General features: G+C 47.4%; 1 protein-coding gene across 1 annotated transcript in view; it reads left to right on the forward strand.

The window, feature by feature from the left end:
- Positions 1–21,059, forward strand: part of GARNL3 (GTPase activating Rap/RanGAP domain like 3) — a 148,048-nt gene that overhangs the window by 15,006 nt on the left and 111,983 nt on the right. Inside the window, exons 2-3 of the mRNA XM_046643693.1 lie at positions 314–484; positions 20,910–20,979. Of these exons, the coding sequence (XP_046499649.1) occupies positions 314–484; positions 20,910–20,979 (241 nt within the window). The remainder of the gene's footprint in view (positions 1–313; positions 485–20,909; positions 20,980–21,059) is intronic.

A 21,059-nucleotide genomic window follows, 5' to 3' on the forward strand; every position in this document is an offset into this window, starting at 1 on the left:
CTGGCCTCCTTCTGCCTTAGAGCCCCCTGACTTGACAGTGTGGACGCCTTCACTCATTGCTGAGGCATGTGACATGACTGGACGGTTCAGGGGCCAATGCCTTCCTCTCCTGGAGTGTACACGGGCATCACTTGGTGCAGTAAGGGCGTGGTGCAGTCTTGCGGGGGCCCCCGGGTCTTGGGAGGGCCTTGGCTTCGCCCTCCTAACTAGCTAACGGGGCTGGCCTCTGGGCAGAGTGCCAGAAAAGGCCAGTGATTGGCCTGCCGTCCTTCCTCTCTGTTCTCAGTGCCTTTCCCAACTCCTTCTGCCTCAGTACAGCACTCCAGCCTCCAGGCCCACTGATGGATCCACTGACGAAGGGGTCCTGTGGGAGTCAGATGGCACAAACCCTTCTATGGAAAGCAAAGTCGTCTCTCTCCTTTGGCATCCAGCCCCTTCAGACATGGCCAGCAAAAGAGCCTGAAGTCGAGTCCCAGGTCAACCTGTAAGTAAGTAGAAGCATTGTCATCTGTTTGGGCTTGTGCTTACGCTACCTCGAAATCCCTTAATGCTCAGGAAGGAGATTATCTATTTGGGGGACAATACGGAGGGAGAAGGGAGCGGATATTCGGTGGGGAGATTTCATTTCTGTTCTTAATGATGCCTTATGCATGTATTTATTTATTTACTTCGCAGTATTCATTGAGCACCTAGTCTGGCCAGGCCCTGTGTCAGGCAGGGTGAGCAAAACAGATTCAGTTCCTGTCTGCAGAGAATCCACAGCTCATGGGACAGACAGCCATTAATCAAATAATCACACAAGTAAATACTAACAAATTTTGTGCTATGAAACATGTTGTCGTGATTTAGTAGACATTTACAGAATGCCTTCTGTGTGCCAGCAACATGCTGGGGATAAAAGAGAATAAGACATCTCATTACCCTTGAATATCAGATGGTACCTAGAAGGGGGGAAAACCCAATATTATTCAGAAGAAGTGATAATAATAACTATCCTATAACTAATGTATTTATAGATTCTGAGTCCCCTAGGGTGGTCACTGTGTTTCCCTGTTTATCCTGAATCCCCAGGGCTTTGTCGTGGTGTACAATAATATCTGTTGGATGAATGAATAAGAAAATGAATGAAGAGGATACTACAAGACAAGGGTGCTTAGCTCTCCGGGGGAATCAGAGGCGACCAGGTGCAACAGTATGATTGACTTCAAAACAAATGAGACGCCTCATCCATTCAACACAACAGCTATTGATGGATGCTTACTGTACCTAGGGCTTTTGCAAAGCTGCTTCCTGGCTAGGCGCAGGGACCAGAATCACCTGTGGGGCTTAAGAAACGGCTAAGCCTGAGGCCCGCCCCAGGGAGTCTGAGTCAGTGGCCCTGGAGTGGGCAAAAGAGGACTCTTCAGGGGGCCTGCCCTCAGAGCACTCAGCCTTCCCCGGCAGACAGACCAGCAAGCCGATAACTCCGGTGCTGCTGGAAAAGAAGTGTGTGTGAGTGCTGGAGGAGTAAAGACTCTGCGAGAGGACAGGGCGGAATAGGCTAACGGTTGAGCTTGGGCAGGAAAGGGGGAAGGCGGCCACTTTCTATAGAGGCAGTCGCAGAGCAAAGGCTTGGGTCCGTGAAAGTATGTTCCAGCAACCTGGATAGGTGTTAAACCGATGGTGCTCCCCCCAGGCTGCACATGAGAATCACCCCAGGAGCTTTACAAACATATGGAAGCCTGCACCATCCCTCCAAGATTCTGAGGTCCAGGATGGGACACAAATACCGGGATTTTATAAAGCTCCCCAGGTGATTCTGAGGTGCAGCAAATGTTGAGAAACGCTGCTTTTAAAAATGTAACCACACATAAATAAATACAAAACAGTTATGATGCACCTTACATGCCTAGCTAAGGGGTCGAAACTTTATATTTGAGGCAGTGGGGAGCCACCGATAGCTTTTCTGATCCTGAGAGAGAATGCAGTTTGAAATATCCAAGGTTCACGTAGATAAACTCATGATTGCTCCTTCCGTAGTGGGTTCTTCAGGGAGACCAGGGGAAGCCCGGGGTCACCGTTGGCTTTTCAGAGCTACCACCACACCTCCCATAAATGCCTATAAGGGGCCATTTATGAGAATATCAGAATTGAATGTCTCCTTGATCTGAATCTAAAATTTCAGCGAATCCTGAATTATCTGAATGAGATGCTGCTGTTTCTTGGAAGCCGCTGGTAACCTACCCAAGCGCGGTGCAAGGGAGGACGGGGAAGCGAGGGCTTCGCCTCCGAAGGTGGCGGGGGGAGAAAAGCCGCCCCTCCTCTGGGAGCTCCAGGCGAGAGTGACAGTCCTCACAGTGGTTTGGCTTGGCCGCGCCTCTTTTCTGGACTACCAGCCCCAGAATGCACCGCGCGATGATGCGCTCAAAGGGGCGGGCAGGACTGCGTAAGAGCCTATGAGACACAGCGAAAGCAGCCCGAGGCGGTGCCTTCCGGGTCCTATTGGTGAATAATCCAGTCAGGGGCGGGACCAGGCCCTGGTCATTGACGACCGAAGGCTTAGCGAGAATGGGGGGCGCGGGCGGGGTTGGACCCCAGACTCGAAACTGATTCGGCCCGGAGCTCGATGTTAGGTTCTCTGGAAAACGGGCTAAAAAGATGTGTCTTTAAGAATCGCTGCCATTCTCTAGGCAGCTCATTCATTAACTCATTCATTCAACAAATATTTATCGATTACCAGGCACTTGCGCAAATATGCTAAATACTTTTTCTCGTTTAGTCGTCACACACACAAAAAAAAACCATGAGGTAGCTATTGTTAGCTGCATCTTACAGATAAGGAAGCTGAGATCCAGAAGGGTTGAGAGACTTGTCCAGGACACACGGCTTGTAAGTGACAGAGTAGGGATTTGAACCCAGGTCTGTCTAGCTCCAGTGCCCATCTCCTAACCTCGGTGTGCTCAGCCATGCAGTCAGGAGCAAAGTGTCTGTGGGATGTCAGGGTCCACAGGGCGTCTTGGTGCCGTGGAGAGAAGAATATAACAGTACCCTACTGGACTCCGTTAACGTTGACCAAGCACCAAGCTGGGCCTTGTGCTGGGTACCATGGTAACGCAAAGACCTTGCCAGAAAAGGCTTCTGCTGGCTGTTAAACAGTGTACTGAGCACCTGTGTGCTGTGCTGGGCCTTGCACTAGGCACAGGGGTTGCAAAGAAAGCACCTCCTTCCAGATTAAGTGGGGGGTTATGAAAGTGCTGTCCCCTAGGGCAGTCCACAGATTTCTGAGCAGAGGAACTACTTGAAGGATGGGAACTTTACCAGGCAGAGGGGAGGGGAGGCCTTCCCAGGCTGAGGGGACCATATGTGCAAAGACCAGCAGCATAAAGCACTCTGGGAGTTCAGGGAACCGGGAACAGTCTGGTCTGGCCGGTGCTCCTTGGGGAGTGGTGGGCAGCAAGCCTGGGATGGCAGACACAGCCAAGTCACTGGGGAGTGAGAGGGCTTAACCACCCTGCCAAGAAGTTTGCTCTCTACTCTCTCTGTGGGGCAGAGCATGATCAGCTTTGCTTATTGGAAAGATAACTGGCATCAGTGGGCAGCTAGGTTGCGGTAGGATAAGGCTGGTGGCAGGGAGACGTGTTAGAGTGGCCAAGTAGGAGATATTAAGTGTTCTGGTGAGTGGCAGGAGCAATGAGATTGAGTTCAGAAATATTAAAGAGGAAGATGGGAGTGGACCTGATGAATGTATGGGTGGTGGGGTGAGAAAATGACCCTGAATTTTGACTCTGGCAACTGAGTGGTTGGTCTTGCCAAGAGTAAGAGGGCTCTGAGATGAGACAGCACGAAATACAAGAGAGAATAAGGCAAAGATCATTGGATGAATGCCGTCAGGGCTGAAGAGGGGTTCAGTTACATCTTGGGGGGCAGGAGGTACTTAGGAAAGTCTTCTCAGAGAGAGTAATGTGAAATGGACCTTGAAATGGAGTAGAACCTTCCGTCCTTCTTTTCTTTTTCCTCAGTGGATTTGAGTAGGCAGCGATGGGGGAGGGGTCTGTATCCTGGTTTGCCTCTTGGCTAGTGAAGTCGTGGGAAGTCTGGAAAATCAGACTGGGGGACATACTGTACTCAATCGCTGGGACATTGGGAGGCCCTGACTGGTTTTTGAGACAGGCAAGTGATGGTTCGAGCTCTGATTTTAAAAAGTTGATTTCACAGCTGTGTACAGCGAGGAGGCCGGGAACCCAATGAAGAGATGGACTAGGGAGGGGCTTGTTGGTTATAAGGGACAGAAACCCAACTCAAAAGAGTTTAGGCCAAAAAGGAGAACGTATAGGTTCAAGAAACCAAACTAAGGAAAAGGACAGATCTGACTTGAGGGATCACTAGACGCAAGGACCCAAATGCTGTCGTCAGTCCATTTTCCTCTTGCTCCCACACCTCCCGTCTCTTAGCCCTGCTCCTCTCTGCCTGTTGGCCTCATTGTCTCCCACTATCCACACGTTTCCACCAGGGAGCCGACAGTGTGGTCTCCGGCAGCAGGGGCTGTACTCTTACAGCTTTGCAACTTGAGAGGAAGAATTTTCCCCATCAGTTAGAAGACCCCTGGGGACAGACTCTGGTTGCCCAGTCTGGGTCACGTGTGCATTCCTGGTTCTGCGGGGCAGTGTCTGTTACCAGGGGCAGAGGGGATAGCTCTTGCTTGTCCTGGTGAGCAGAGCAGCCTTGGGGGAGGAAAGGAGTGGTCAGGAGATAGGAGAACAGAATTCTGAGGGGTCACGGAAGCCAGCGGAGGAGTTTCAAGAGGAGGAGGAGGGCTCAGTGACCCATCACGAAAATAACTTAGGAAGTTTCTTTCAAAAATGTAGATCACAGAACTTATTTAATTAGAATCTCTAGTGGTGGGACCCAGGGATCTGGCTCACGGAGTCGAATGTAACAGAAAGTGCGAAGGTCAACAGTAAAAGACGACAATTGGACAATTGCGTTTGATGATTAGGAAGCCGTGAGGCACCTCTGAGATGCACTTGCGGCTGGGGAGGGAGGGCAGGAGGCAGGGCCAGTCTGTCTGCGTTCCTCACTTCTCCTAAGTCATAGCCTTGTCTTAGGGCTATCACCGACCCTAAATGTAAAATTCCTTCACAAAGGGATTTTAGCTCAATATATTAGGAAAAAAAACAAAGGAAAGCTATTAGAAAGATGGTTATTCAGAGCCATTCTGCCTTAAAATGATGTCAGTCAGGAGGGGAAGGAAGAAAGTTTGAAAAGTTTTTACTCCCCTCTGAATTATCTGCTAATTCTTTTTCACTATCAACCCTTGCTGTGATTAATTATTCTATATATCCTACCAAAAAGTTGAATTTCTTAAAAAGTGTAATTCAGACTTAATTTCTCTCACTAGGCTGAGTTAGCAATGGTTTACTTTTTGATCTGTTGAGGAAAGTTGCCATGTTTATCTTCTGCTGTGTCTCCCTTGTTGGGGCCTGGCAGGCGTGGGACAGCGGTTCCCCTCACAACCAGCCAGGCGGGTGTCTGCCTCTCTCCAGAGCAGACTCTCCCACAGGGGGCTGGTCCAAGGTCTAACTTTGGGGGTATGTAACAGGAAGCCTATTGGCCCCCACGTTTACCAGTGAAACTCTGACAGTAAGGAAATTGATATTGTGATTTCCATTTGCCTGACTCCCATCATTAATTCTCAACCAATTCCAAATGCAGAGCAGAGAGCGGCTTGCCTTGTTGATAAACTCTAAAAGCTCCCACAGGTGCGAGACAGGTGAGGGTGTGTGTGGGTCTGGTTAGGAGGGGTTTGGTCTGGTTTTGCTTGTTTTTATTCTCTTGTTCTTCCCTGTCTTAGCAGAGTATCTGGCATGTAGAAAGTGCTCACTAAATATTGCTGGGTGTAAGTTAAGCGTAATCGAGCAGAGATGCCAGTAAAGAGGCTTCTGCAAAGATGAGGCTTGGAGCTAAAGCAGAGAAGGTAAGAATGGAAAGGAGAGAAGGGGCGAGGGACTGAAAGACCTTGTGGAACTCTACGCATGTCCTCAGGTGCAACATGGCACGTACAAGGCTCGCGTTGCAGTTTCTTAGCGATAGCGAAAGACTGAAAACCATTTACCGAGGGAATTGGTTAAATAAAATATGGTCCATCTACTCAGTGGGATACTACGTGACCGTGTCAAAGAATCCAGACCTTTTTTGGTACTGATGTGGAAAGATCACCAAGATATTTTAGATGAAAAAAGTAACAAAAACAAGGAGTAGAACTGTGTATAGTATGCTACCATTTGTGTAAAAAAAAGGAAGAAGGGAATTTTTCTTTTTATTTCTTTATAAATGCGTACCGCACCGCTGGGAGATCCGTGATAAACAGTACAGGTGGCCAGTGGGAGAGGAACTGGGGGCTGCGAGGGGCAGGAGAGGGGAGACTTGCCCCAGTACAGCCGTCTAGACTCTGGGTTTTGAACCAAGTGCGTGTGTTACCTCCTCGAAGAATGAGATACAAATACACAGACGAAGACATCCACCTTTCACAAGCAGCTCCGTGCAGGCAGCAGGAACAGGGCCTGGTGAGTCATTAGTTGTTGGATGTGAGAGAAGACATGGGGGATGGCCCTGAACTTTGTACCTTGAGTGACTAGGAAAAAGATGGCAGTTCTGCTCACCGAGATGCGAATGCAGCAGTGGGAGCAAGTGGGATTTGGGGCATTTTCTGTTTTGGGGGCTGCCAGGGTGTCCATGGAACTATGTCGGCTGTTGGAAGTCTGAGTCTGCAGCTGGAGAGAAAGATCGGAGTTGGAGATTTGGTTCGGGGAGTCGTTAGCGTGGAGGTAACATCGGAAGGCGCAGGAGCAGTGTGGTCCCCAGGGAGGGAGGTGGCCTGAATTGAAGGGAGAGGAATGTGGCTGTCGCCATCCAAGGGTGACGCGGAGTTAAAGCTTGTGTTGCTGCGCCCTCCTTGTGATCTAGGAACCCAGAGGAGTATGACCTCACTGTGCTGGGACAGCCTGGCCCCTTTCTGGGAACAGAAGCTGCATGTGCCCTACCTGCCACTGAGCTCAGCATCCTCTGGAGGAGGAACCGCTAAGAGCAATCATCATTCCTCAGGGAGGTTATGCCGTTACTAAGAATTGTATTCCTTTGACTATTGGAGTTTTCTATTCTTTCCAATTTTATAGTCCTCAAGGGCCAGCAACCCATTTCTGGTGCTCACCTCACCTCAAAGTACAGTACAGAACCCCATAAGGACGCACTATAAATAGCGAGTAGATAATATTACTCTCTTTAATCATTGCTTTTAAGAGGCAAAAGGAAATAGTTAGGCTGTCCTGCCCCAAATTCACCTTAGTCAATACTCGTTTTTATAAGTCCCATTTTGGCCTCGGAAGCAGGCTGGTTGTGCCCTTGTCTCCTCTGACAGTAGTAAATGTTCTTCGTTAAAATGCTTGGCCGCCTATATTTCTGTACCTTTGGTTCATCTATTATTTGGCTTTCTCTGAAGAGCATCCCCAGTTCCCCCACTACTCTCCCGCACCCTTGGTTCCATAGTCTCGTTTTCTTAGCCTATCTCAGGCTCAGAGTAGCTTAGTGAAGTAAACATTCCGGAAAATCTTTCAGAAATATAGTTTGACCTTAAAAGCAGAGAAGAAGCTGCTTTCCTTCCCCCACATAGTCTGAATGTGCCTGGAGGCAAACTGAGCACAGGTGAGCGTGGAATGGATCTAAATTGGTCCATAAACTTAGAGAACAAGACAGAGATCATTTAAAAAGTAGCCTGGGCCTTCTCCCTCCCCCAGGTTGTCCCAAGGTAAAGTTCATGTCGGTTCCACAAGCATTTATTTTCATGCTTGAGACGAAGGATTTTTCACCTCTTGGTGTTGGCTATGAAGGGAATCAGAGTATGCCGTCCCAAAATATGTCACTTTGGCGTAAGGATTATTTTGAGCTGAAGGTAATTGTGAAAAAGCAGATACAGGAAGGACTCTCCACCGTCCTCCTATCTGCATAAAAGCAGGTCAAAATTTTCCCTTCTGTAAAGGTGTCCCCTCCCCTCTCCTGGACCAAGAGGAGAACAACCCTTATCACCAGAGACAGAGAAGGCACAAGATGAGTCTGCATAAACCAACTCTACTAAATAACCCTTTTCTGCTATTAGTTTCTCTCATATATTTATCTTACCATGATTTACCACCTTTAGAAGTGCAAAATCCCTTTTCTTTTGTCTATTCACTTCTCCACAATTTTTCGTCCTTTGCTAAAATGTTATATAAGCCCCTGAGTCTAACTACTTCTTTGGATTTTCTTTTCTAATTAAAAATAAAATTTGTATGCCTTTTCTCTTGTTAATCTGTCTTTTGCCAATTTAATTTGCAGGCCCTGGTGACAGAACGTAAGAGGGTAGAGGAAAAGTTTTTCTTCCCCAAACACTGTGTTCCTAAAGTGAGAAAATTTTAGATCACAGCAAATTCTAGCTTGTCCCTAGCTTGCCACAAAGAGACTGTTTCCTTCTTTGCATTGTTTCTCAAGCATAGCATACGTCTCCTTCCCAAATGACAAGTGTGGATGCACAGCCTCTGTCTATTCAAATATTTATTGCGCTCTAACTAGACAACATGCTAAGTGCCTCATATGCACTTTCTCATTAAATCCAACTGCCCCATGAGGAAGGTACCACAGTTTTCCATATTCACTGAATTAGTTCATTAATCAAGCCCCATTTTACAGTTGTACAAACTGAGGCCTGTGAAGGGGATGTTTCTTACCTAAGGTCAGGCAGTGAGTTCGTGGTGGTTCGACACGGCTGAGTAAATATCAGGCAACGCTTATGCACATATAATTTCTCTGCATATATAGATATTAATTTATTTAAGTTTGGGGTCAGAATTCTATGTTTTCTCTGTATGACTTTTTTTAGTATTTTTTTATTGAGATGGAATTTACATGCAATAAAATACAAGAATCTTAAGTAGGAGTTGGATGAGTTTGGCACTTTCAGCTGATCCACTTTTTACTGTAACCGTGTCACTCAGCTGCACTTAGTTGTGTTACCCGTTTATTGACAAACCCCGGTCACTGGACGCAGGAAGTGTAAGCTTTATCATGACGGCTGGGGAAGGATGTCAGATTTGCTCACTGTGATGGCTCCCACAGCGGTTTTTTCTTTGCTCATATTGCTGGCATTGTATTAACCTCTGAGATGAATTCTTTGAGATTAACCTGAAGCAACATTTACAGGATTTTTATGTCTGACTCAAAAACAAATGTCACAAATATGCTGTATAATGAAGCTCACTTCCAACAACGGCCGACAGTGGCATTGTGGGCACGTGGGCGTCCCTCCAAGCCCGGCCCCAGGGAAGCTTCTGAAGTGTCTGTGTGTTTGCCCGGCTCCTTGTCTAGGTACAAGCGCGGTATAGCTGCCCTCACCCTCCTGGGTGAACCCCAGGCCCCTGTAAGGAAGGAAGACCCCAGGAGACGTGATGGCTCTCCTCCGATGATTCAAGGGCTTTCCTGTGGAAGTGAGCTTAAGTTGTTTTATATGGCACCCAAGGGCTGGCTGGCTTGCTTTCATTCATTCATTCATTCATTCCTTCATCACTTAACAAAACCCCACTAAGAGCTTCCTCTGCGCCATAATAAGGTATTATGTTAGGTGCTGAGGATTGTGCGTCGAACAAAAGCACCAGGGGATCTACCATTGTGAAGCTTCTGTTCTCGTTGGGGAGGCAGATGTTAATCCAACACCCTCTTTGTAATTTCTAGTCGGGGAAGAAGAAGGAGTTTGGAGAGAGCATCCCAGCTCTTAAGATGAGAAGGAGCTCGGCAAGCTAAAGGAAAGGGAGGCAAGACCGGGGGCCTGGAGTGCTGGGAGGGGAGAAGGTGGGCCGGACCAGATGGGGCCGGGGTGTCAGTGATGGGAAAGAAGAAAACATGAAAGGGTAAAGATGTAGGACTAGCCGGTGGTGATTAAGGTGTGATGGATTTCAACTCACCATAGAAAAAAACCTGTTTTTAGCCGGAAGAATGGAGGGCCTTGGGGCTGTGTAAGTAGAGGCTGGGTAGCTCTTTTTCGAGGATCTGGTAGAGAATTCAGTCACAGATAACAGGATGGCCACCAGATGGTCTTTAAGCCTCTGGACCTGGAAGTCTCTGGACGTCCGTTCGGCCCTGAGATCCTGTGATAAGGAGGCAGGAACTGACTATTGTAGGAGGCTATTGTAGGAATCTGGGTGTCAGGCGTGAGCACCGGAGACTGAGGGGCTGGGCTGGCTAAATACGGGAGACGATCACAACGGTACCCGATGACTGATGGTAGAGCTGGAAACAGGGAGAATCAGAAGTCGTGCTGTGGCTTGGAGACTGAGGGTAATCACGCCCCACAGAAGCGAGAAGCCAAGTTATTGGGTGCGGTTTGGAAAAACCAGACTGATCTGCTGTGCTTCTGGGAGAATTAGGAAAGGCAACTGAGTGTAAATTAAGCCAGAGGTGTAAATTTGAGACTTGTCAGTAGCGTTGATGCTGTAAGAGTGGATAAATCCATCAAAGGACAGACCTTAGGGAGCGCTTAAAGTTTGGAAACAGAAAGAGGCGAAGGAGGCAGAGATGGGATGGTTTCCTGGGGTGTCGTAGACGCGTGCCCTCCACCAGCATCCGTGGGTAGGAAGTGGGTCGGTCAGCATTTCTCAGTGTCAGCTTTGGAATTTATTCTGCTTAAAAATACAGGTGCTGAGATCCCACTCCTGGAAATTTTGATCGAGAAGGGTTGGGGTGGGAACTGAGCATTTATATATTTAGATGAATATGTATTAAGGGAACTTTAAAACTTTCTCAGGGAGCAGTGGGGACTATCTTTATAATGTCGTGGTAGTGAAGGATTTCTTAAGTCAGAAAAACAAAGCCTGTAAAGAAAGGATTGAAAAGGTCTCTGTTAAAATTTTTAAGTTTCTGCGCAATAAAAGATACCAGGAGTAAGTTAAAAAAGAAAAATCATTGTCTGGAAGAAGACATCTGTAATTTGTTAACCAAAAAAGGACTGGTATTCAGAATATACGAATAATTCCTACAAATCAATTAGAATGAGACCAACAACTACAAAAAGGGAGTGGGCGAAGGATTTAGAATAGGCAGATCATAGAAAAGCATAGGAAAAGAGGGTCAAGCTCTTGTGTTATCAGGGGAATGCAAATTAAAACCGTGCCTTACTGGCGCCAGCCCGGTGGCGCAGCGGTTAAGTGCATATGTTCCGCTTCAGTGGCCCAGGGTTCGCCAGTTTGGATCCCGGGTGTGGATGTGGCACCGCGTGGCAGGCCACACTGTGGCAGGTGTCCCACATATAAAGTAGAGGAAGATGGGCACGGATGTTAGCTCAGGGTCAGTCTTCCTCAGCAAAAAGAGGAAGATTGGCAGCAGATGTTAGCCCAGGGCTAATCTTCCTCAAAAAAAAAAAAGAAAACCACGCCTCACTGAGACACCATTTCATATCCTTCAGGCTGACAAAAACCAATTTCTGACAATACCAAGTGTTGACCAGGATATGGAGCAAATCAGACTCACACACTGCTGATGGGAGAGTGAATTGGTATACTCACTTTGGAAAGCAAATTTGGCAATATGTAGAAAAAATAAGGATGCATATATGACCCAGCGATTCCACTCCTGGAATGTAATCTAGGAACCCGATTGCACTTGGATTCAGGGAGAGATGTAAAAGGATGGTCATTACAGTGTTGTTTACAAATGGGAAACAACTGAGATGTCCCACCATAGGAGGAGAGAGGAGCAGTGGGGTGCCGTCCAGCAGGGTCCGTGAATGAATTAGAGCCTCAGGTATCAGCGTCTACAAATCTCAGGAACAAATGGTCCACCCAGAGAAGTCAGTTGCAGGAAGATATGCACAGTATGGTATTCATTTGAGTAAAATTTTAAAACATGCTAAGCAATACTGTATGTTGTTTATGAATAACTGTATAGTTAGTACAAATATAAAAATATGAGCAGGAAGTATAAGCCAAATTATTTAGGGATTGTTTCAGGGGAAGGAGAGATGAAAATGGAATCAAAGAGAGGTACATAGGGGTTTCAAGTCTATCCATACTGTTCATTAGATTATCCTTTCTTTTCCTGAGTTTTGAAATATTTCATAATAAAACAAATTACAGTCATGCGTCACTTAATGACGGGAAGACATTCTGCATCGTTAGGTGACTGTCATTTTGCAGACATCGGAGTGTACTTACACAGACCTAGGTGATACAGCCCACTACACACCGAGGCTACATGGTACTAATCTTACGGGACCACCATTGTATGTGTGGTCCGTCGTTGATCAAAATGTCGTTATGCGGTGCATGACTGTAGAGAAAAAATTGAGGTGATTCTGATATGTAGCTGGGTTTGAGAACCAAGTTCCAGAATCAGTTCTTCTCAAATTTCAGTGTGCACGTGGATCCTCGAGAGTCTTGTTAAAACACTGATTCTGTTTCATTAGCTCTGGGGTGGGGCCTGAGTCTGCATTTCTAACCAGCTCAGGTCCGAGGACCACACTGAGTAACACGGGTCGGAATGATGTGGGTGTTCTTGATTCCTGCCGCCCAGGGGACTGTTCGGAAGCGCCCGCTCCGGCGAGCGTGCCTCCCTTCCGGGTCTGGGCGCAGCTGGAGGCAGACCTGGTGAATCTCAGTGGGGAGACTCTGAGACAGGCTTTGAAGAGATTTCCCCAAAGAGGTAAAATCTGCAGGTGATCAAGGAAGGTATGCAGCAACATATGTCGTCTGCTGATTTTTCTTTCCTTGAATAAGTTTCTGTTTAACACCGTGGTCAGGCATGCGTAGGTCTCCTGTGGGCAAGTTATACTCTGAGCTGGGAGGCCCTCCAGTCTTGACCTTACATGAAAGGAGCAGGAGGGGTCGGTGAAGAGTGGGGAAGGGCGAGAGCGGATGTGCAGATATTACACTTGGCAGGAATCATTTTTTTTTTTTTTTTAAAGATTTTATTTTTTCCTTTTTCTCCCCAAAGCCCCCCGGTACATAGTTGTGTATTCTTCGTTGTGGGTTCTTCTAGTTGTGGCATGTGGGACGCTGCCTCAGCGTGGTCTGATGAGCAGTGCCATGTCCGCGCCCAGGATTCGAACCAACGAAACACTGGGCCGCCTGCAGCGGAGCGCGCGAACTTAACCACTTGGCCACAGGGCCAGCCCCTGGCAGGAATCATTTTGAGGCAGCGGTTCCCAGCTTTCTTGGTGGTGGGTCTTGAGCTGAGAAGAGTGTGACAGACCCCCAGGCTTCTGCGCTGGGCACCGGCACCTCAAGATGGCACGTGCTGCTTATGAGCAGGATGAAAGAGGCTCTTCCAGAATGTACCCAGCTTGCTCTACACAGGTGTGCTTTGCTTGCACAATATTTTCATCCCCATGAAGTGCTGTGTACTTTATCCTTTCCCACTGCATTGTGAGCACTATGAGAGCAGGCACCGCACATCGCAGGGTCAGCACCTGGCCTGGTACCTGGGTCCTCAGAGCTGCTCAGTCACTGTTTATTGAATGAGTGAAAGAACTTCAACTCAGTTTTTTTAATTAAACTTTTTATTTTGAGAGACTCATAGATTCATTTGTAGTTATAAAAAATAACACAGAGGGGCCGGCCCGGTGGCGCAGCAGTTAAGTTCGCTCATTCTGCTTTGGCAGCCCGGGGTTCACCAGTTCGGATCCTGGGTGCAGACATGGCACTGCCTGGCACACCGTGCTGTGGTAGGCATCCCACATATAAAGTAGAGGAAGATGGGCACAGATGTTAGCTCAGGGCCAGTCTTCCTCAGCAAAAAGAGGAGGATTGGCAGTAGTTAGCTCAGGGCTAATCTTCCTCGGGGGAAAAAAAAAAGAACACAGAGAGATCCCATGTACCCTTTATGCAGATGCCCCAAGGGTAACATCTTCCATAACGATGGTACAGTGTCACAGCCAGGAAACTGTCATCAGTACTATCCGTTGGTCTAGATTTCCCCACTTTTACATGCAATTTTGTCACATGTGTAGGTTCTTTATCCACCACCACAGGCAGGATACAGAATGGCTCCATCACCACGGGATGCCTCGCGTTGCCCATTTATAACCACTCCTGCGTCCCTGTAATTTTGTCGCTTCAAGATTGTTATATAAATGGAATCATGCAGTGTGCCACCACCTAGGATTGGTTTTTTCACTCAGCATAATTCCCTGGAGATTTATCCAAGTTGTTCTGCTTCTCAGCAGTGTGTTCCTTTTCCTTGTTGAGTGATATTCCACGGGATGGATGTACCACGGTTTGTTCAGCCCTTCACTCTGTCAAGGACTTATAGCATTTTTCCAGTTTTGGACTATTGGGAAGAAAGCTGTCATGAACATTTGCGTAAAGAGTTTTGTGAATGTGTGTTTTCATTTCTCTGGACTAAATACACAAGAGTGCAATTGCTGGGTCGTGTGGTAACTGCGTGTGTAATTTTATGAGACACCATTGAACTGTTTTCCAAAGAGGCTCAGCTTGCCGTTGTACGTTCCCACCGCAGTGTGTGAGTGGGCCAGGTGCTCCACATCCTCACCAGCATTTGGTATGGTTGCTATTTTTTATTTAGAGAGAGAATTTTGAAGGCACTGGTAGAGATCATCTTGAAAAGGAACCTTGCAGGGAATTACCAGAAGCCTTTATTCATAGTGGAGAACCAGATAGGTTCCAGGGGCACGTGTCTTTATCAGAAACTTAGTGGACACATACATACTAGAGGAGGAATGCGTTCCAGAATGTTAGAGAAAAGAGGATGAGAATGAAAAAGATGACTGAGTAGTGGTGAAAGTAACATCAAACGTACTTGAGCGTATGTCAGAATATCTCATGGCGGCTGGGGGCCTGGGTGGAGGAGGGAAGCAGGGAGAGGGCAGGAACCCACCTGCGTTCCAGCAGAAGAAAGGCAAGCAGAGGTTATCATTTATTCATGATCATTTCTTCCACACGTATTTATTGGGCAGCCTGCTATGAACCAGGCACTCGAAAGACACATGGGGCATAGTGTTGACCAAAACAAGTAAAGTCTCTGACAGTTTAGAGTAACCAGTATTTATTTAGTGGCTACTATGTGTCAGATGTTGTGTAAGCACCTTATGATAGCTTTTAATCTTTCCACGGAGACAAATATCCTTTTAAGCCCATGCTACAGCTGAGGAAACAGGCTCAGAGAGGGTAACTTGCCTGAGTTCACAGAGCTAGTGTGCCATGGAGCTGAAATTCAAATCCAGGCGTGTCTGACCACGTTATGGTTGGTGGAACTTGCTAAGGGATGGTAAACTTAAGATCCTGGTACGAGGAGCACGTGGCACTGCAACCCAGAGACACAAGAGGGGAACAGCAAGCTGTCTGGAGCAAGAACCGAGCGGCCCTGGTTTCTTGGGACCCTGACACTCTAGAAATCTTCCTGTTTACTTCCTACTTCCTGGTGTCCTAAATCTCTTAGAAAGAGGACAGAATTCTTCCATTTCATCATTAGAAATTGATGTGTAATTTCGTCTCTGCTTTTCTGTGTCACTTATCTTCAGAAGGAGGGACGACTGGTCCCTTATGTGCAATAAGCTGTTCTCGTTCCTGTTGCTAGGAGGCCCTGGGCTCCCTCCGAGCCTGAATCTGCAGTCTGGCACGTCGTTTAGCTTCTCTGCCCTCGAATGGGGGGATCCCTTCGTCTGTCTGCTACTGTCTGCCTGTCGAGGGGGCTGAGCCTTATCCTGGACTCCAACATTGAAATGGCTGCTGTAGGTGCCTCAAAAACGGCCTGGGGCTTCTCACACGTTCTCTCTGCTGATCCAGGAAGAGCGCCCATTCCTGCTGTCGGCTCTCACTCTTCCACGAGGCCTGGAAATGACTGAGGCCCGATTAGTGGGGTTTAGCCAGTCGTTAGGGTCGGTCGCTAGTCTCTGGGTCAGTTGAGTAAGGACCTGGATCCCTGAGGTTCAGCTTCCTTTTCTTCCTTATTCGGTTTCCATAACTTTCCCTCTTCGGAGGGAATTGTCCTGCTTTCCGGGAAGCTGACTTATATAATGACAATTTTTCTAGCCTCTATGTGGAGCTGGAAATCTTTGCTCTCATCCTGGGCCATATTTAGAGATTTAACATGAAAGTCCTCAGCTCTGTTCATGTTCGCAAAGCGTGATCCAGCATCCTCTCACATCAGTTTGCCAAAACAGAAGAGTTTATATTTAGAGCCTAGACCACATTGCACGTGAGGAACTTGAACTCTCCGCTGCTTTTCTGCACTTGCCTTGTTCTGGTGACATGCTCTCGGGTCCCAGGTATTTTCCAGGGGAGGTGGCACTGCCAGGCCAACGGTTAGAGAGGAGATGCCCTGCTGAACTGTGGTGTCAGCCGTGTCCCAGGAGGCTCGCTGCTTGGGCCCATGTCCCTTCCTGCTGCAGGGGGGGCGGGGGGAGAGGGGGGAAGGCATCTTATTTAAAACTCCTTAAAAAGTTAGTAATCATTTATGCCGGACGCCCCTTCCCAGGACTCTCCCTAACTGCCTGAGGAAAATTCATCCTAATAATAAGAGCAATAATAACAGCTAATATTTATTGAGTAGTTTTCATATGGTAGACATCATGTAGAATAAACGTTTATCTGCTCCTTCTGATTCATCCTCTGTAACTCTGTTAAGCAGGCGATGCTATCAACCACGTGTTATGTATGAGGGGACTCATGCCCAGAGAGGTTAAGAACCCACATCTGACTGAAGGCCGGGCCCTTAAGGACTAGACCACACCTCCTCGCACTCGTGGAAGACTTGATCAAGGCCTTATCCATCCTTACAGAAGCATGCAGAATGGCCGACAGGTTTCCCGGGGATTCCAGAGTCATCTGGAAGAGCAATATTTTTCAAAACATTGTCTGCGGACCACCTGCATCAGAATTACCCCAGCTGCTTGTTCAAATCGCAGACTTGCTGAATCACAGACTCTGGGAATAGGGCCAGGGAATCTGCATTTTCAGAAAGCTCGCCCAGGCGTTCGGATGGACTCTCTAAAGTCTGATAAACACTGCAGCCGAGTCTTTTCATTGACATACAAATCACAGTCTGCGGGTAGACCTAAATCCAAAAGAAGGGATTCTCGAGGCTATGTGGCGGGTATTGGGCAAACGCCTTCTATAAAGGGCCAGTCAGTAGATAGTTTGGGCTTTGTGGACCATACAGGTCCCTGTTGCATCTTCTCAACTCTGCCATTGTAACGCAAAAGCAGCGTCAGACAGTCTGAAACCAAAGGGCGTGGCTGTGTCTCAGTGAAGCTTTGTTTTCAAAGGCAGTGGGCTGGGTTGGGACATAGTTTGCCAACTTAGAGTCATCCTGGCCCGCCAGCCCTCTCACCACCCCTTTCTGGGGGAGTTATTCTTATACTCCTTTCTCTTACCTTTGGAGAGCTGTACCAGTTAAGATAAAATCGCTTGTGGTAATAGACAAACCCTCAATCTTAGTGATTTCAAACAGTAAAAGTTATTCCTCGCGCATATCACAGTCCAAAGAGGGTATTCCTACTTGGAATCTTCTAAGTGGTCATTTAGGAGCCAGCGTTCCTTCATATTGTGCTTGCATCCCTGCTGGTCCGCACAGCCCTCTCCATTCGGCAGGTGGGTGAGGAAAGAGAGCAAGGATTATTCATGAGAAATTTTTATGGGCCAGGTCTGCAAGAGGCACCCGTCATTTCTACCCACATTTCATTGGCCAGAACTCTTATTGTTTGGGGTCCAGAAACAGAGGGATTTCTCAAGTCCCTGAGGCCCTTGGTCTCTAGACTCTCTTTATTCCCTCCTGTCTTTGCTTGAAACCCCTCCTGTTCTTGCCTGGGCTCATCTCTTACAAAAAACCGTGCTAAGGTCAGCCAATAGGAGCCGGCACATGGCGCACTCTGGTCTGTCTCGCCACTTTGCCTAGAGCTGCAGGCTCGGAAGGCACAGATCCACAGGTCCTCCTAAATTACCGTAGGTGTAAGTTTTACCAGCTATTTTGCTACTGTATGACATAGATCTCCATCTTTCCAGCCTCTGAGATGAGTTTCCTCACTGGCTGCTGCCTGCCTACTAAGCCAGTGCCACATATTTTAGGTTGTTGGTATGGCAGCACCCCATGGCAAGAGAGCGACTTTTGCATTAGTTCAGGTAACACGTTAGCCACGTGGTAAACACACATTCTACATGATTAACACAACTAAATGTTTATTTCTTGCTCACATCGTATTGTAATGCAGATGTTCTTGGAGGCGTGACCTTCCACTTGGTCATTCAGAGACCCAGGTTTTTTCCAACTTGAAGCTCTCCCTCCTGCGAGTCCTTGTGGTCCTCTCCATCCAGCTGGCCACAGGGAAGGAGAGCAGGCACCTCCCATGGGAGGTGCCTGGAAGTCGTGCACATCACTTTGCCCATATTCTCTTGGCCAGAGCTCAGTCACATGGTCACACTTACTGCAAGAGGGGCTAGGAAATGTAGTCTTAGCAACAGCCTAAGAAGAAAAGAGAACAGGTTTTGGCATGCAGATAGCACTATCTGCCTCCTGGGCCAGGACTGTCTGGACTGATGGAATAATGTGGCTCAGCAGGGAGGATGTCAACAGGCAGCCTGCCTCGGTGCTCACAAGGGGTGCTATCACGCAGTAGCTAGTAAGAGCCAGAAGATGTGCAAATACCTTCATTAATGCAATGCACATGTACTGCATGTCCACTCTGTGCCAGGCGGTTGGCCAGACACTGGGGACCTGGGGGAGAACAAAGCTGCTCTTGGGGCTCTGGGCGATCCCCTCCAATCGCAATCCTCGTGCTGGATGCCAAGAGGCCAGAGAGTCTGGGGAGGGAGGAGGAGAGTGGGGAGGGCTTTTAACATGGCTGGCTTGCGTGCCTCCTGCAGCCTTAGAAATGCAGTCCATATAGTTCAGCCTGGCTGCCACCATTAGCAAGTGCTGTCTCTGCAGTGTATTGGATGAAATGTAATTAGAGGGGGAAAAGGGCAACCGACAGCAGATGTTCTGTTTATATTATTCTTGGTTGTTTTCATAGGATATTGTTTTCCCTCTATGAGGCTTCTACAGAGGTGGTTGCTCCAGGACATAGGGTTGTCATCTTTTTTGTGTCTGTTTCTGGCTGTTGGCAAAGTTAGGGAGCTGGCACTGTGTCTTAGAACCCCCTTGGTGGTGCTGAGGGAGCACAGGGAGGGGCCCAGAACCCAGCCGGCATCCTTGCTCTTTTCATGTTATTGGCCATTCGTGTTAGGAGCTGCTGCTGATGTTGATGACTGCATAGTGGGCCCGGCTAAAACTGAAGATGTGGGCTGAGATCTGGGCAGACAGAGTTTTCACTTAATGGCCAGTGAGCGTCCACTCTGTGCCCGATCTCTGTGTCCGAGTGCGTGGACACTCCTCACTGGAGCCCACTCTCTCTCAGTAACTGAGGGCTGCCGGGGAAGGATCTGGGAACTGTTACGTAGGGCAATGGCCTCTTCTCCGGAACGGTTTTCAAAATGGGCTAAGAAAATGGGCATAGAGCACATGTTTAACACAGACCAGAATTGGCCATGGAGGGAAGTTTTTAAATCTCTTTCTGAGATTTTTGGGTAAAGAATCATGTCACAAGAAGCAAAAGGTAGCCTGGGTAATATCTAGGAGACCCTTCGAAGCTGCATTCATGAATTTGTGGCACATTTCTCAACGAAGGAAGTGAGGACCTCAAAAGGTTAAATTTCTCGTATAAGATTAATTCAGCTCTCTCTGTGAAATGGTGGAAGCAGAATACCATTAGACGCTCTAATCTCATTTCTCTCATGCTGTCTTTCTTGGAGCCTATCTAATAGTGTCCTGGCAGAGACTCAGTTCTGTGGGTGCTAAACATCAGAGTCAGTCTCTTTCTGAATGTGCCGAGAGGGCTGTAATTTAGAAAATGTAGCCTACCTTTTAAGGAAGGATGAAAAGGTACTAAATGCACCTTTCTTTGCATGTTAGATCCCAGATATCTTGGGTATATTAAACGTGTAATTCCTGTGTAATTTTATTTTCTGTTTTATTAGAGTTATTTGCATGACCTATTAGAACAAAACTTATTAAAACTGTCTTTGCCGATCTCCGGTGGCTTCATGAATACTGCACGGGGTCCTAAATACACTAACTAGTGGATAAGATATGTGTCTTTTTGAGCGTGTGACTATGCTTTCAAGATGCAAGTGCAGTAACAATTTTGCCCTTGTTTTAATTGCTCTTCTTCAGCAACGCATGTGATTTTTCTTATCGGATTTAAGCCTTTGAGCAGGGGCTGCGGGTGGGGGGCCCGGGGGAACTATTAGCTACTGCTATGTAAAAAACTAAATATACTTGGAAGTTAGATTTTTAGATTTTCTGTTAGTACGGGTCCTTTTTCATATTGTCATAAATTAAAGGGAGTTGGGGCGGGGGGGATGCCTACCAGGATTTTGAAGTTTTTTTCCTCCTATTTAAAGTTTTATTTCTCCTATATAGCATCAAATAATGCCAGTTATTTTTATGTTGACTATTTGGGACAAAGAGGCTCTCTTAAACGAAAGATAATTGCAAGCTTTGTCCTTTGCCTCAAGTTTACTGCAGGGTTTATATTCCCTTTGGTTATACAGAAATGAGATTATAAACCACCAGTAGCCTTGGAAATTTCAATCGATTCCAAATGACTAAATATTTAATTCAATCATTGCCTACACTGCCAGGGATGACTCGGGGGTTTTTGTCTTCACTGAGGGCTCCATGAAAGCCAGGCTCTGCAATGGCTGCTGAGGACTGTGTCTGTTGCAAGGAGGCTCCCCTGCAGTGAGGAGCTGGGGCAAGCCTGTTCCATAGCAGTCCTTTTTGCAAATGGTAGTCGATTTTTGCAGAAGGTTTGTGGCCAGATCGCTATGTATAATACTGATGAAGCATTTTTGTTCCAGCTCTGTCTCGGAAGACCTAGGCTGTAGACGTGGGGATTTCAGTAGGAAACATTATGGATCTGTGGAGCTGGTAAGTTTATACTGTCTGTTCGGTGGCAGTACATTGATTTAGGTTTAGAGAGGATCGCCAAGCTCATCAGATCTTTTGTT

This window comes from Equus quagga, chromosome 1 (genome assembly GCF_021613505.1).
Source record: "Equus quagga isolate Etosha38 chromosome 1, UCLA_HA_Equagga_1.0, whole genome shotgun sequence".
Taxonomy (NCBI): Eukaryota; Metazoa; Chordata; class Mammalia; order Perissodactyla; family Equidae; genus Equus; species Equus quagga.